Source organism: Ranitomeya imitator, chromosome 1, assembly GCF_032444005.1.
Source record: "Ranitomeya imitator isolate aRanImi1 chromosome 1, aRanImi1.pri, whole genome shotgun sequence".
NCBI classification, from domain to species: domain Eukaryota; kingdom Metazoa; phylum Chordata; class Amphibia; order Anura; family Dendrobatidae; genus Ranitomeya; species Ranitomeya imitator.
This window is the reverse complement of record NC_091282.1, coordinates 1,067,350,606-1,067,367,903: the sequence shown is the minus strand read 5'-3', so window position 1 is coordinate 1,067,367,903 and position 17,298 is coordinate 1,067,350,606. Positions and strand designations below refer to the sequence as shown.

The 17,298-nt window shown below is 43.3% G+C and overlaps 1 protein-coding gene across 1 annotated transcript in view; it reads left to right on the top strand.

The window, feature by feature from the left end:
- Positions 1–17,298, top strand: part of TMEM192 (transmembrane protein 192) — a 126,662-nt gene that overhangs the window by 90,324 nt on the left and 19,040 nt on the right. Inside the window, exon 4 of the mRNA XM_069744183.1 lies at positions 15,335–15,466. Coding sequence (XP_069600284.1) covers positions 15,335–15,466 — 132 coding nt within the window. The remainder of the gene's footprint in view (positions 1–15,334; positions 15,467–17,298) is intronic.

Below are 17,298 nucleotides of genomic sequence, written 5' to 3'. Positions count from 1 at the left end.
ATAAAAAAAAAAAACCAATAAAAGTACACATATTTAGTATCGCCGCGTCCGTAACGGCCCGACCTATAAAACTGGCCCACTAGTTAACCCCTTCAGTAAACACCGTAAGAAAAAAAAAAAAAAAAACGAGGCAAAAAACAACGCTTTATTATCATACCGCCGAACAAAAAGTGGAATAACACGCGATCAAAAGGACAGATATAAATAACCATGGTACCGCTGAAAGCGTCATATTGTCCCGCAAAAAAAGAGCCGCCATACAGCATCATCAGCAAAAAAATAAAAAAGTTATAGTCCTGAGAATAAAGCGATGCAAAAATAATTATTTTTTCTGTAAAATAGTTTTTATCGTATAAAAGCACCAAACCATAAAAAAATGATATAAATGAGGTATCGCTGTAATCGTACTGACCCGAAGAATAAAACTGATTTATCAATTTTACCAAACGCGGAACGGTATAAACGCCTCCCCCAATAGAAATTCATGAATAGCTGGCTTTTGGTCATTCTTCCTCACAAAAATCGGAATAAAAAGCGATAAAAAAATGTCACGTGCCCAAAAATGTTTTCAATAAAAACGTCAACTCGTCCCGCAAAAAACAAGACCTCACATGACTCTGTGGACCAAAATATGGAAAAATTATAGCTCTCAAAATGTGGTATTGCAAAAAATATTTTTTGCAATAAAAAGGGTCTTTCAGTGTGTGACGGCTGCCAATCATAAAAATCCGCTAAAAAACTCGCTATAAAAGTAAATCAAACCCCCCTTCATCACCCCCTTAGTTAGGGAAAAATAAAAAAAAATGTATTTATTTCCATTTTCCCATTAGGGCTAGGGTTAGGGCTAGGGTTAGGGCTAGGGCTAGGGTTAGGGCTAGGGTTAGGGCTAGGGTTAGGGCTAGGGTTAGGGTTAGGGCTAGGGTTAGGGCTAGGGTTAGGGCTAGGGTTAGGGCTAGGGTTAGGGCTAGGGCTAGGGTTAGGGCTAGGGTTAGGGCTAGGGTTAGGGCTAGGGTTAGGGTTAGGGCTAGGGTTAGGGCTAGGATTAGGGTTAGGGTTGGGGCTACAGTTAGGGTTGGGGCTAAAGTTAGGGTTAGGGTTTAGATTACATTTACAGTTGGGAATAGGGTTGGGATTAGGGTTAGGGGTGTGTCAGGGTTAGAGGTGTGGTTAGGGTTACCGTTGGAATTAGGGTTAGGGGTGTGTTTAGATTAGGGTTTCAGTTATAATTGGGGGGTTTCCACTGTTTCGGCACATCAGGGGCTCTCCAAACACGACATGGCGTCCGATCTCAATTCCAGCCAATTCTGCGTTGAAAAAGTAAAACAGTGCTCCTTCCCTTCCGAGCTCTCCTGTGTGCCCAAACAGGGGTTTACCCCAACATATGGGGTATCAGCGTACTCAGGACAAATTGGACAACAACTTTTGTGGACCAATTTCTCCTGTTACCCTTGGGAAAATACAAAACTGGGGGCTAAAAAATAATTTTTGTGGGAAAACAAAAAGATTTTTTATTTTCACGGCTCTGCGTTATAAACTGTAGTGAAACACTTGGGGGTTCAAAGTTCTCACAACACATCTAGATAAGTTCATTGAGGGGTCTAGTTTCCAATATGGGGTCACTTGTGGGGGGTTACTACTGTTTAGGTACATTAGGGGCTCTGCAAACGCAATGTGACGCCTGCAGACCAATCCATCTAAGTCTGCATTCCAAATGATGCTCCTTCCCTTCCGAGCCCTCCCATGCGCCCAAACGGTGGTTCCCCCCCACATATCGGGTATCAGCGTACTCAGGACAAATTGGACAACAACTTTTGTGGACCAATTTCTCCTGTTACCCTTGGGAAAATACAAAACTGGGGGCTAAAAAATAATTTTTGTGGGAAAACAAAAAGATTTTTTATTTTCACGGCTCTGCGTTATAAACTGTAGTGAAACACTTGGGGGTTCAAAGTTCTCACAACACATCTAGATAAGTTCATTGAGGGGTCTAGTTTCCAATATGGGGTCACTTGTGGGGGGTTTCTACTGTTTAGGTACATTAGGGGCTCTGCAAACGCAATGTGACGCCTGCAGACCAATCCATCTAAGTCTGCATTCCAAATGATGCTCCTTCCCTTCCGAGCCCTCCCATGCGCCCAAACGGTGGTTCCCCCCCACATATCGGGTATCAGCGTACTCAGGACAAATTGGACAACAACATTTAGGGTCCAATTTCTCCTGCTAACCTTGGAAAAATACAAAACTGGGGGCTAAAATATAATTTTTGTGGAAAAAAAAATATTTTTTATTTGCATGGCTCTGCGTTATAAACTGTAGTGAAATACTTGGGGGTTCAAAGCTCTCACAACACATCAAGATGAGTTCCTTAGGGGGTCTACTTTCCAAAATGGTGTCACTTGTGGGGGGTTTCTACTGTTTAGGTACATTAGGGGCTCTGCAAACGCAATGTGACGCCTGCAGACCATTCCATCTAAGTCTGCATTCCAAATGGCGCTCCTTCCCTTCCGAACCCTCCCATGCGCCCAAACGGTGGTTCCCCCCCACATATGGGGTATCAGCGTACTCAGGACAAATTGGACAACAACTTTTGTGGTCCAATTTCTCCTCTTACCCTAGGGAAAATACAAAACTGGGGGCTAAAAAATAATTTTTGTGGGAAAAAAATTTTGTTTTATTTTTATGGCTCTGCATTATAAACTTCTGTGAAGCCCTTGGTGGGTCAAAGTGCTCACCACACATCCAGATAAGTTCCTTAGGGGGTCTACTTTCCAAAATGGTGTCACTTGTGGGGGGTTTCAATGTTTAGGCACATCAGTGGCTCTCCAAACGCAACATGGCGTCCCATCTCAATTCCTGTCAATTTTGCATTGAAAAGTCAAACGGCGCTCCTTCCCTTCCGAGCTCTCCCATGCGCCCAAACAGTGGTTTACTGCCACATATGGGGTATCAGCGTACTCGGGACAAATTGGACAACAACTTTTGAGGTCCAATTTCTTCTCTTACCCTTGGAAAAATAAAAAATTGGGGGCAAAAATATAATTTTTGTGAAAAAATATGATTTTTTATTTTTACGGTTCTGCATTATAAACTTCTGTGAAGCACTTGGTGGGTCAAAGTGCTCACCACACCTCTAGATAAGTTCCTTAGGGGGTCTACTTTCCAAAATGGTGTCACTTGTGGGGGGTTTCAATGTTTAGGCACATCAGTGGCTCTCCAAACGCAACATGGCGTCCCATCTCAATTTCTGTCAATTTTGCATTGAAAAGTCAAACTGCGCTCCTTCCCTTCCGAGCTCTCCCATGCGCCCAAACAGTGGTTTACTGCCACATATGGGGTATCAGCGTACTCAGGACAAATTGGACAACAACTTTTGAGGTCCAATTTCTTCTCTTACCCTTGGAAAAATAAAAAATTGGGGGCAAAAATATAATTTTTGTGAAAAAATATGATTTTTTATTTTTACGGTTCTGCATTATAAACTTCTGTGAAGCACTTGGTGGGTCAAAGTGCTCACCACACATCCAGATAAGTTCCTTAGGGGGTCTACTTTCCAAAATGGTGTCACTTGTGGGGGGTTTCAATGTTTAGGCACATCAGTGGCTCTCCAAACGCAACATGGCGTCCCATCTCAATTCCTGTCAAGTTTGCATTGAAAAGTCAAATAGCGCTCCTTCCCTTCCGAGCTCTCCCATGCGCCCAAACAGTGGTTTACTGCCACATATGGGGTATCAGCGTACTCAGGACAAATTGGACAACAACTTTTTGGGTCCAATTTCTCCTGTTACCCTTGGTAAAATAAAACAAATTGGAGCTGAAGTAAATTTTTTGTGTAAAAAAGTTAAATGTTCATTTTTATTTAAACATTCCAAAAATTCCTATTAAACACCTGAAGGGTTAATAAACTTCTTGAATGTGGTTTTGAGCACCTTGAGGGGTGCAGTTTTTAGAATGGTGTCACACTTGGGCATTTTCTATCATATAGACCCCTCAAAATGACTTCAAATGAGACGTGGTCCCTAAAAAAAAATGGTGTTGTAAAAATGAGAAATTGCTGGTCAACTTTTAACCCTTATAACTCCCTAACAAAAAAAAAAATTGGTTCCAAAATTATGCTGATGTAAAGGAGACATGTGGGAAATGTTACTTATTAAGTATTTTGTGTGACATATCTCTGTGATTTAATTGCATAAAAATTCAAAGTTTGAAAATTGCGAAATTTTCAAAATTTTCGCCAAATTTCCGTTTTTTTCACAAATAAACGCAGGTACTATCAAAGAAATTTTACCACTATCATGAAGTACAATATGTCACGAGAAAACAATGTCAGAATCACCAGGATCCGTTGAAGCGTTTCGGAGTTATAACCTCATAAAGGGACAGTGGTCAGAATTGTAAAAATTGGCCTGGTCATTAACGTGCAAACCACCCTTGGGGGTAAAGGGGTTAAAGGGAAGGTGCCATCAAAAAAAATTTTTTTTCAGAAATTGTAAAAATGTAAAGAATTAATGATTACATTTTCTTAAAAAATATTATCATTTGTTTATAATTTAGTAAAATATGAAAAATAATTTGAAAAGTTTTGGAATTTCCACTTTTCAACACTAGGGGGAGCAGCTGCTGAAATTTCAGAAAAACCTAGTGTACAACTAGCTCACATTACTGCTCTGCAGTAATTATGGGCGGAGTCTGCTGACCTGTGTGATGTCTCCTCTCCTCCCCTTATGGGTGTTTGCTAAGGGATTAGAGAGGATGATATTCAGGAACCCAGTGAGCAGCCATTTTGTTGGTGACTGCAGAGTATGGCTGCCGTCACACTATCAGTATTTGGTCAGTATTTTACCTCAGTATTTGTAAGCCAAAACCAGGAGTGGAACAAATAGAGGAAAAGTATAATAGAAACATATGCACCACTTCTGCATTTATCACCCACTCCTGGTTTTGGCTACAAATACTGAGGTAAAATACTGACCAAATAATGATAGTGTGAAGGCAACCTTATACTGACAAGCAGACAGTCACCAAGGATGGCAGGCAGCAAGGATTCTGGGAGATATGTGGTGGAGGGAGCAGGGTGACAGCAGCACAGAGTATTTCAGGAGAGCAGTGTGCTGGTCTATGGGGGCCCCCTGTTTGGTGCGCGGAGCAGCCAGGGATTGTACATAGAGCGCTGTCTTTTATACACATGGATGGACCGTCTGCTCCACAGAAATCCAGGAAACATTTCTGCGGATTGATGGCCTGTTCTGATCCAGACTTTGCATGCAGACCCCATTCCCCTCCTCAGATCCTGTCTTCTCCATCCTGTCCTGGTGATGTGTGAAAGCGAGGCGACAGGCGCAGTCCGGGGTGACGCTGGGAAGGAAATGTAGCCATATAGTAACGATAAAAATGAGACCCCTCTCTTCAGCTGCCTCACCAGCCCTGACTGCACCTAACTGGAGGTCATGCTGCCCCCTCTATTACCCCAGACCCGCATGCAGGTGCTCAGCCAGAACCACCATAGAATGGGTCCGCTTTCTGAAGATAATACTGCCATAGTGTTCTCGCATAATACCGCCATATAGATCACACACAATACTATCAAATAGATCACACAATACTGTCATACAGTTCTCACATAATACCACCATATAGATCACACATAATACCACCAGTGTTCTCACATACCGCCATATAGATCACACATAATACCGCCAGTGTTCTCACATACCACCATATGCTTCTCACATAATACCACCATATAGATCACACATAATACCGCCAGTGTTCTCACATACCGCCATATAGATCACACATAATACCGTCAGTGTTCTCACATACCGCCATATAGATCACACATAATACCGCCAGTGTTCTCACATACCACCATATGCTTCTCGCATAATACCGCCAGTGTTCTCACATACCACCATATGCTTCTCGCATAATACCGCCAGTGTTCTCACATACCACCATATAGATCACACATAATACCGCCAGTGTTCTCACATACCGCCATATAGATCACACATAATACCGCCAGTGTTCTCACATACCACCATATAGATCACACATAATACCGCCAGTGTTCTCACATACCACCATATGCTTCTCACATAATACCGCCATATAGATCACCCATAATGCCGCCACATAGATCTCACATGTATTGTAAATAAAGACTCGGCCAGAATAAAGTCCTTTTATTAATCTTTTTTTATACCATACCGAACGCATAATCCTCGACTCCCTCATCTCCCACAACAAAAATAATAAACCACAATGGGGAAAGACACGCAGGGGGGAGAGGAGTGCATAGGAGAGGATTAGATACTGACTGCTGAGCCGTGTATCTAATCCTGTCCTGTGTGATACTGTGCTGCGCCGTGTATCTAATCCTATCTTGTGTGATACTGTACACAGGACAGGATTAGCTACACAAGACTAGATTAGCTACACAGGACAGAGGTAGCAGTGGTAGATGGTATATAGAGGCAGGCAGCAGTCGTAGATGGTATATAGAGGCAGGCAGCAGTGGTAGATGGTATATAGAGGCAGGCAGCAGTGGTATATAGGGGCTAGTAGCAGTGGTATATAGGGGCTAGTAGCAGTGGTATATAGGAGCAGGTAGCAGTTGTATATAGTGGCTGGTAGCAGTGGTATATAAGGGCTGGTAGCAGTGGTATATAGGGGCTAGTAGCAGTGGTATATAGGGGCTGGTAGCAGTGGTATATAGGGGCTGGTAGCAGTGGTATATAGGGGCTAGTAGCAGTGGTATATAGGGGCTAGTAGCAGTGGTATATAGGGGCTAGTAGCAGTGGTATATAGGGGCTAGTAGCAGTGATATATAGGGGCTGGTAGCAGTGGTATATAAGGGCTAGTAGCAGTGGTATATAAGGGCTAGTAGCAGTGGTATATAGGGGCTAGTAGCAGTGGTATATAGGGGCTAGTAGCAGTGATATATAGGGGCTGGTAGCAGTAATATATAGGGGCTGGTAGCAGTGGTAGATGCATAAGAAAATAAAAACCCTGTACTTACCTTCAGTCCTCTTCCAGGAAGTGCTGAATCATGTTCAGGGCAGAGCAGTGTGACGATCTCCCTGCTCTGAACAGGTCGGCAGTGAGCAGTGATTGCAGCCTGTGCTGTAATACTAAGTACATGCTGCAATCACAGCTCCTGGCTGCAGATACTCACCCCGAACCTCTCTTCCCAGCAGCAGCTTCTCCCTGGCAGCTCCTGCTATGATCGCACACACTGAGCTGTGTGTGCGATGACAGAGGAAAAAAACAAAATGGCCGCGATCTCCTCTCACAGCTGTGACGTAGCAGCCCAGTGGGCGTGCCCAAGTCACAGCTGAGAGGCAGGAGAAGCGGTCGGAGCCCGACTGTTGGCTCCTATGCCCATGGCTGCCGTAAGTGAGGTGTGCAAGTGTCGTGTCCAGACACTTACACCCACACTAATGAAAATGGCGGCCTCCAGTGGCAAAAGTAAAAATGAATAAATAAAAAAGTATTAAAGTACTACATTTACTTTTGTATTAAAAATAATTGATTATATAATCAATAATTAATACAAAAACTAAAATCACGGCACCCTCCCTTTAAGACAAATTAAATGACGATAATTATACCAAATAATTTGTGTTTGCAGTCATTTTCAGGAAGAAAATGAGTATTATCTGACAGAATTGCAGGGGTGTCAATACTTTTGGCCATGACTGTATTGCAGAACTTTCTCTGAGAAGTCCACCCCTCTTACGGGACCACCTTGGTGGACATATGATCGGTTTGCTGACATGTAATGTATGACCCGAGAAGGTGCATTTTCAGGGCAATGTCAATGTTCTTTGTACTAAGCAGAGGGTGCACAGTAGTGGTATTGTAATCTAATGAGAAGTTTTAATGAAGGATGGTATCTAGCCTGAAATCTGAGAAAAATAAAAGTTGGTTGGAAGGCTGAGGAAAGCAGAGATTTAGGAAGGTGTAGGAAACATCAGGCTGCATTCACATAGCTGTGGTTTGCAGTCAAAACTCGAACTGTATAAGGTGTCACTGCCTGGATAAATCACGGCCGGCAAGCGCGGGTGGTCTCCATGGCAACCTCATCTGAATCGGAGGGGTACTGCGCATGTCAGGTTTATTGCGCACAGCCCTCTGGGTCCTCTTCCATTCAGCGCCTGCGCAGTCTATCGGCCAGGACGCCGGTTTGAACCCCCGACGCCGCCATGCCACTTCACAGCTGAGAGGCGCTTCCTGTGTGATTTGTTTACTATAAGTACTGGGGAACAAGGTAAGTAACTTCAGAGCGACCTTGAGGAAGACGCCTTGAGTGTCGATACGCGTGGGTCTGAGTACCCACACAGCTTCATTATTTTGACACGCTTGCTGGCTATGGTTATTGGCATAGGTTACCGCACTAGGGCTAGGTAAGACCCCTTTAAGCATCCCTTGGAGGTGGATGTAGGGGGATTAGTGTCTGTATATCTAGTTTCTTCCCTACCCACCTTTACTTGGGCATTAGTTCTTATATGGTACCAGGCTCCTAGACCTTTTTTTTTGGAGTGTATATATGGGGTGGGTAAGAACTGCTAGTAATAGGTGTGTTCTTATGCCTAATTATGGTAAGATTCTAGATTAAGCTGTGTGGGTTATTGGCATATTTGCAGCATTTATGCTATATATTATATTTATGGACCCTTTATGTCCTTTCTGTTTTTAGATGTTTTTAAATGTTTTGTTTGCGTTGTTCTTTGAATAAAAGATTTATTATATTGCTATAATATGTTGTGGTGATCCCAATTTCTGTGCATACGCTTGCTCTTCTTGTTGTACAGAACTCGAACTGTGATGCACGGTGTTATGACCTGGTGGTTAAGAGGCCACACTGAAATGACCTGGTGGCTAAAACACAACATGGAACGAGCTCTGAGAAGGTGGTATCTCTACTGACCGCAGTCCCTAATCCTAGGATATCAGAAATAGCCGTGGGATGTTCCTGACACTCCCTAGACACCTCGTCACAGCCTCAGATATAACTACCCCTAAAGAAGGAAATAGAAAGCTATCTTGCCTCAGAGAAACCCCCAAAAGGAAAGACAGCCCCCCACAAATATTGACTGTGAAAGGAGAGGGAAATGACGAACACAGAAATGAAATAAGATTTCAGCAAAGGGAGGCCAAAACTAAACTAGATAGACAGAGAGCAAAGGACACTGTGCGGTCAGTATTAAAAACTACAAAATCCACGCAGAGTTTACAAAAATGAACTCCACACCGACTCACGGTGTGGAGGGGCAAATCTGCTTTCCCAGAGCTTCCAGCTAGCCTGAATAAGACAGTGACAAGCTGGACAAAATGCAAAGCAATAGAGTCCAAGCAAATGGACAAACAAAACTAGCAAACTTATCTTATGCAGACAAGGACTGGCCATATGAGAAATCCAAGGGAAGAATCAAATCCAACCAAGAACATTGACAGCAGGCATGGACTAAAGCCCAGAGCAGGTTTAAATAACAAACCCAGGCAAGGCGATTAGTGAAGGCAGCTGCCACAGCTACCTAACGGAGCAGCAGTTCCACTTGAACCCACCAGAGGGAGCCCAAGGGCAGAACTCGCAAAAATACCATTAGCAACCACAGGAGGGAGCTCCAGAACGGAACTCACAACAGCACGGACTGGCTATGCGTCTCCTGATGTGAAATGGACAGCCTCAAATGCGCCTATGAAGTGGTCGAGTCTGACTGGAGCCATGACACACATTGCCGCTAAGGCAAATCTGAAACTAAAGGGGCTGTCCAGGTGTGACATAAAAATGTACAGACTAGTGAATCCTCACATCGCGTGCTGTTAAAATTTTCGTGCTGGGTGGGTGGTCATGTGACCGCAAGTATGCGATACTCGCCTAGATGAGCGCTGCCTTGCTTCATACTGGTGAATTGATTGAGGCTGCTCACTTCTAATGTATACATATCACACACTTGGAGGATCCTGACAGCGTGTGCTGAGCGCTGTTGCTGGGATTCACAAGTCTTCAGTCCTTCATGTAAAACCTAGACTACCCCTTTTTAACAAACCGCTCTGAAAACCATGTCCACAAATTGGGAGAGTTTTCACTGCGTTTTATCTGCAACGCGTAAATATGTCTTAGTTTTTTTGTAAATTTCTTGGGATAAGGCAAGACTTTTTGGAGTTTGGATAACTCCATACCAAATCGGTAGTGACTTACTAGTGAAGACACAAAACGTTTAGGGTTGGGGTTAATGGTTCAGCAATGTTGCAATGAGGTGTGGGTGTTGGAGGTCTGCTTTTAGATGAAGGTGGTATAATTTTTAACAATGAAAGGGTTTCTAGGCTTGAGACAAGTCTGCAATCACTCTGCCTGCTGAGTTGTGAGTTTGGTGCATGTCCCAATTCCCAGTATAGCCGGTGAGTGAGCCGTCACACGACCACATGTGTGCGATTAGCATTCTGATGGACGGTCATGCTCTGATTTGGAAGCGTCCTGACTCTCTATTCACATCTATGTAGAGCAGCGTGACCGACAGTATGGAAATCGCATACATGTGGTTGTGTGGCCTCCTGTTAGCACCAGCCATGTTGCGGCATTGTGACAGCGTGCACACCACATGCTGTTAGCCATCTGCAGTCACAAACTTTTGTCCCAAATCTTGAAACCCCTTTTAATGTTAAAAAATAAGAAAAAAAAGTTTGGTTGCCTAGCGCAGTGTTTCTAAGGCCTACTTAACATGTGCATGATTAAACACCTACTTGAAAAATTGCACTGATGTCCTCAGCGTTTTGTATCGGTTCAGTCTCCTCTTGGTCCATGTGTCCGCTCTTACAATCCGTGTCATCCTTGTCTGTTTTTTACCATCAGTGTTTTTCATGGCTGGGTAAATAACTGACTGACAAAGCTTCTTCTATACTTTGTAATGTTAATCACTGACCGCACACAGATGACATTGGTGTTTTTCATTAGTACTTTTCATCCATGATGCCAGAGCAAACTGACATGTCTCCGTGGGTTTTGTACGGACACACGGTCCGTGAAAAAAAAAATCGGAACATGTGAATTGCACCATAGATTATATTTCTTACGTGTTCTATGCTACCTGTACATGCAACAATGATGTCGGAGTTTGGCTTCACCAATGTGGCACCTTCTAGTTGCTGGGGAAGCGGTGTTTATTGAAGCAATTTATGCTACCAGGTGCATTCTGTGGCTGCAGCAGCATGTAAACTATCAACTTTACCTCATTTAGTATTTATTGTAGTGTTAAGGCCCCATCACACATAGCGACGCTTAAGCGATCCCGACAACGATACGACCTGTCAGGGATCGTTGCTGCGTCGCTATGTGGTCGCTGGTGAGGTGTCAAACAGTGAGATCTCCCCAACGACGCAGCAGCGATGTAGCGACCTGTAGAACGATGCTATTTCATGACGATTCAATGGGACGTCATGTCAACGAGGTCGTTGGTAAGGTGTCACACACAGCGATGTGTGCTACCCAGCGGGACCTCAACGATCAAAAAACGGTCCAGGCCATTCCGACACGACCCGCGATCTCACAGCAGGGGCCTGGTCGCTGCTACGTGTCACACATAGCGAGATCGCTACTGAGGTCGCTGTTGCGTCACAAAACTTGTGACTCAGCAGCGATCTCGCTAGCGATCTCGCTATATGTGACGGGGGCTTTATACTGGGTTCAAAAGGGGACAAAATGGATATCTGGGAGTGATTTCTCACTTCATTATGGACTTCCACTTCAGTGACCCCAACGTAATCTTGATCTTCTAGTGAAGCTCCGGTAAGCTCCAATCTGGCAGTATTTGCTGATGGAGGAAACCAGTCTGGAAGATGTGGGTGAAAAAGCTGCCAAACTAGTATCACTGGAATATGGTGGACCGTTTTGGATTATGTTGGCAGCTGATAATTATGGACATGGTGCTTCAAGCAAACTTGTTGAAGTGGTTGTTAGTTTGGATGTCCGCTTTAGTTCCAATACCTGGAAATGTAAAGATGTGACGCCAACAAGATTGTAGGGGTTGATTAGAGTACCCGAAGAGTGTACACACAGGTGATGATGGACTGGGTCAGTAATTGTTTAAGGTTTGTCAACTCGTATACATAGATACCAACGTCCCGGATTCAGCAGGACTGTCCAGATTAGAGAGCTCAGTCCCACCGTCACAGCATTTCGGGGCTTTATTCTGACTTCTAATACTCCTCTGCTATCCAACATCTTCATCATAGCTCCTCCTCGGGGGACAGGGCCGCATCTCTGCTGGTCATATATTAAATTGCCTTCTCGGATCTCCCTGAATATCCAGCTCGTGACTTCACGTTTGCAGACAGCAGCTCTAGCTATGAGCCGCAGCACGCCATGATGTAGATAGAATTTGGTAATCTTGAGCTGTACTGCAGGCAGTGAATCCAGAAGCAGATTATACAGGTACATAGAAATACACCTGTATATTAACTGGGTCTCTATAAACTTAAAAACAAACAAACAAAAAAAAAACATGTTATTTTTAGAAGTCTCCCTGGGAATCGAACCCACAGCCTTATTATTGCACACTGGAATTAAAGCGATTGAGCCACTGGCTACAGATGCGTTGTACTTACTAGAGGTTTTATTTTCTTTCTATCAAATTACTAAAAAATTAAAAACAATGTCACTTTTAATGCACTTTTTAAACAAAACAAAAAAACCTCACAAATTGGCAAATAACAGACATATATTTGGTGTTTCTGTAATCATAATGACTGGCACAACACAGCAATCACATAATCTATGAGGATCGGTAAATGGTGAGATTAATGTTTTTTTCTCTTAAACCGATAGTCAATTTTTAATAATCTTATCTTCTCTGATTATTGCACGTTTGTTTCTTTTATGCATTTTCACCCATTTATGCATTTTTGGTGCAGGCGTGAATTTGCATTTACTACAGAAGATTTTGGTTCTGTGCTTTAAAAATGGCTTCCCACCCCCCATGCGTTTTACAGGCTCCACATAGAAGTCTGATGACCAACATAAAGATCCCAAATCTGAACCTCTAGAGATACTGCTGAACTATAAACATCAACACAGAATACTGTGGAATGATTTACAGTCGGTCAATTTTTTTTTTTTTAAAGAATAAATAAAACGTGGCAATCCGAGTAATACAATGGTAAACCACGAAATCCAGGGCTTTATTATAGGGAACCTGTCACCCCAAAAATCGAAGGTGAGCTAAGGCCACCGGCATCAGGGGCTTATCTACAGCATTCTGTAATGCTATAGATAAGCCCCCGATGTATCCTGAAAGATTGAAAAAAGAGGTTATATTATACTCACCCAGGGGCGGTCCCGGTTCTGTTCTGGTCCGATGGGCGTCATGGTCTGGTCCGGGGCCTCCCATCTTCTTACGATGACGTCCTCTTCTTGCAGCCTGAAGACAAGAAGAGGACGTCATTGTAAGAAGATGGGAGGCCCTGGACCGGACCGCAACGCCCATCAGACCAGAACAGAACCGTGACCGCCCCTGGGTGAGTATAATATAACCTCTTTTTTTTCATCTTTCAGGATACATTGGAGGCTTATCTATAGCATTACAGAATACTGTAGATAAGCCCCTGATGCCGGTGGGCTTAGCTCACCTTCGATTTTGGGGGGGACAGGTTCCCTTTAATTACATAATTACTGTTGAAAGACAGTCCAAAGATCATTCAAAATTTATGTAAGGGAACCCAAATTTTGGTATAACATAATATTTATTTACTGCACGATTACTCAATTTTATTGAAAGACTTGCGTGTTATAAAATGGCCAACCAATATATTACATAATGTAAGACTCATGTGAAATGTAGTCCAAAAGCCCCGGCGTACGTTTCTTACACAACCTGATGGAGCAAGGGTGAAAGTAGTCTTTAATATTAAAATTCTGCATTTCATTCTTGTCACACTGACAGCACACATACATTCGGATACGGACAGCACACGGATGGCATGTTGACACGGGTCTCACCAGTACTTTGTTTTTCCAGCACAGCAATCACCGGGACGTGTAAAGGAGGCCTAATGGCTGTGCCTGACTGTACAGGGACATGGTCTGATCATACTACAGCTCCTGGACATTTCCCTGCCTGTTTTTAAAACAATGTTTTATTTCAAAGAGAGAATCATTTGCGACCCTATGCTGCAATGTCTGTATACTTTCTTTTTTTTTCCCTCCCCCACCAATAACACATCAAATAGGGAAAAGAAAAAAAATGTAGCAGTAAGGCAATAACCAGAGAAGATTGCTATTGCATAGGTTTGTTCTGACGCCTGCATTCATGGTGTGTGTGAACTTGGCTTAACAGACACACAAAGCAAGATGTTATATAGTGAAGATGCAGAATGAGGAGAACGTTCTGGTGACTCAGACTGTGAGTGAATGAACATAAATCTATAGAGATGAGCAGGATGCACAGATGACGTTGTGCCAGCCCTGGGTAGTCAAAAGGCATGCCGGGTGGTATGAGATTCTCTGCCTCCTGTCCACCCGCCAGGGAGCACTGATGTGGGTCTATGCCCTGCAATCTCAGGGGGTCTGAGTGTCCCTCACTGCTACAACCCCTCTGTCATTTCTTTCTGCCCTGGCAGGAGGAGATGTCAAATCAACGTGGATTGGGGTGTGGCCATGGGCGTAGTCAACATTTGCAGTGTAACGTGCCACATACTTTGCCCTCATTCTGTCCTTCAAGTAGGGAGGTATGCGTCCATATTTCCCATAGAGAAGTTTTCATGAAAGAATCTGATATCAAGACTGTATGAACTAGATGTAGGTTGGTAAAGCAGTGAAACAAACCTGAAAAAGTGATCCGAACGACCTTCAGACTCCACAGTTCCCGTGGAACAGTCATGCCTGGGAATGCTCGTTCACCATAATCGTGCAGTGTAAATGGGCCTTGGGTCTTTTTCCTTTTATATTTTCTAACTCTTTTGAATCAATTTCTGACTTTGGATTAAAAAAAAAATTGCATATGTGATTTGTCCTAAAGGAAGATAAAATTTTAATTATTATTCCATGGCACTTTATATGTGAAAAGGTGTATACATAATGAAGTACAATAATCTTGAACAAACAGAGTCAGTGACTGGTACAGGAGGAGAGAGGAGGGCTCACTCTACACGACACTATTAAGATCTAGCCATGGATTAGATCAAATAAATGCTTGATTCTTAACATGGTCCAAATGGACTTTGCAGCCATGAATGAAATATGACGTCTGTTTTTGAAAGTCAATGAGCTGATGATGGTTTTTGTCTCCCTTTTTCCCTGGAGCATTGTTCTTACCTTCTTTCTGTTCCTTTCTGTTAGGAAATGCGGCTGTACTCCTGATAATCTCTGTCCAGGACTCTTTTGGTTTAAAAAATCTCCCCCTCTATCTGATCCTGAGCGTCCTTATACTGGAGTTGATCCTATCTGTGATATTCCTCCTGATGTATGCAGGTGAGCACATCCGCCACAGACAAGCGGTGGAATTCTTTTACTGTAGATCGGCTCACAAGTGAGCACTGACATCTGCCCTCTTCTGTTTTTGGGTTTTGTCTTTTAGTTTGGGGTGGGGGGTGTTAAAGAAAACAGGAAATGTTAACAATTGAAAGTGGGTCATTTCAAGTTTCAATGTTTGCTTGTAACTCAAATATCCAGGAACGGGCATGAGAGGAATGCAGGAAGAATGTGTCCATTGGATCCGTACAAGACTGAAACCTGGAGGAAGGGGGCATTAACAAAATGTTGTGAAATGGGCCAAATCTGCTCCGTGCCCCTCTCCCCCCTCTTTTCTTTATTCATTTTTTTTTTTTTTTTTTCTTCAACAGAGCCTTGGCCTCCTTTACTATTCTAGGAATGAGAAGTGTTTCCTCCCTGATCATTGTTTCTTTGATGTAGGTTTATGCCCTCTCATGGCTGTTATCTGTAGAGATGGAGATTTCTACTATTACCTGCTAAGTGTGTGTCCCTCAGGCTCATTCATATGGCCCCCAAGCAAGCCTTGCACCAAGTGGTGACAGATCCAGGGACATGTTTCCTTTGCACACTTTAGCACTTTAGGCTGCTTTCCTTTTTTTAATCATATCAGATCACTTTTATTGCTTATTTGATTTTATAAACCATTACATAGATTTATACATAATAGTACAAACACAATAAACTTAATAAACAAGTGTAACCTTTAAAGTTCATAGAGTCCTATACCTGCCAAGGTAGGAATTAGCGGCTTTCTAAAGAGACTCACATTGGCTAGTTCGCTAAATATAGATTTTCCTAAATTTAAGGTGTATGCAGTGGCAGAAGAAGTCTTTGACTTTTTGATTAAATTCCAGGAATGTATTTCTTCAGTAGTCCATCAGCTTTTTATGCTTTCATACATGTCTTGAGTGAGTATATCCACTTGTATAAGCCAAGTTATATACAGCTATATGCAGATGCCTGTTAAGTGCAGTTTTTTGTTTGTTTGTTTTTTTGACTGGGTTCACACAAGGAAATAAAAAGATCAGTTTTTAATCTGTAATGTCGTCGCCATTTGTGTTTATACATAGGCAATTGTTAAAATGTATCAAACCAAATAGTTTAAGTAAAAATGTATTAAAGTACCGTATATACTCGAGTATGAGCCGAGAATTTCAGCCCATGTTATTTTTTTTTAATTAATTTATTTATTTTTTTAAGGCTGAAATTGCCTCTCTCGGCTTATACTCGAGTCATACCCAGGGGTCGGCAGGGAAGTGGAGCAACAGCTGTGTAGTAATACTCACCTGCTCCTGGCGCGGTCCCTGATTCCCCGGAGCCGGCAGCTTCTTCCTGTAGTGAGCGGTCACATGGTAATGAATATGGGCCCCCACTCCCATAGGGGTGGAGCCGTATATTCATTACTGTAATGAGCGGTACCATGTGTCCTCTCACTACAGGAAGAAGCTGCCGGGGAACCAGGGACCGCACCAGGAGCAAGTGCGTATAACGCAGTGCGCAATATTCACCTGCTCCCCGTTCCGCCGCCGCTGCGTCTTCCCCGTCCTCTGCACTGACGCACAGGTCGGAGGGCGCGATGATGCGATTAGGGCGCGCCGCCCTCTGCCTGAACAGTCAGTGCAGAGGACGGGGAAGACACAGCGGCGGTCGGCAGGTGAATATAGCAAGTGCCAGGGGCCTGAGCGACGAGAGGTGAGTATATATGAATTTTTTTTTTTTTTTTATCACAGCATATGGGGCAAATGTCTACATGGAGCATCTTATGGGGCATAATCAACTTTTGTGCAGCATTATATGGGGCAAATGTCTGT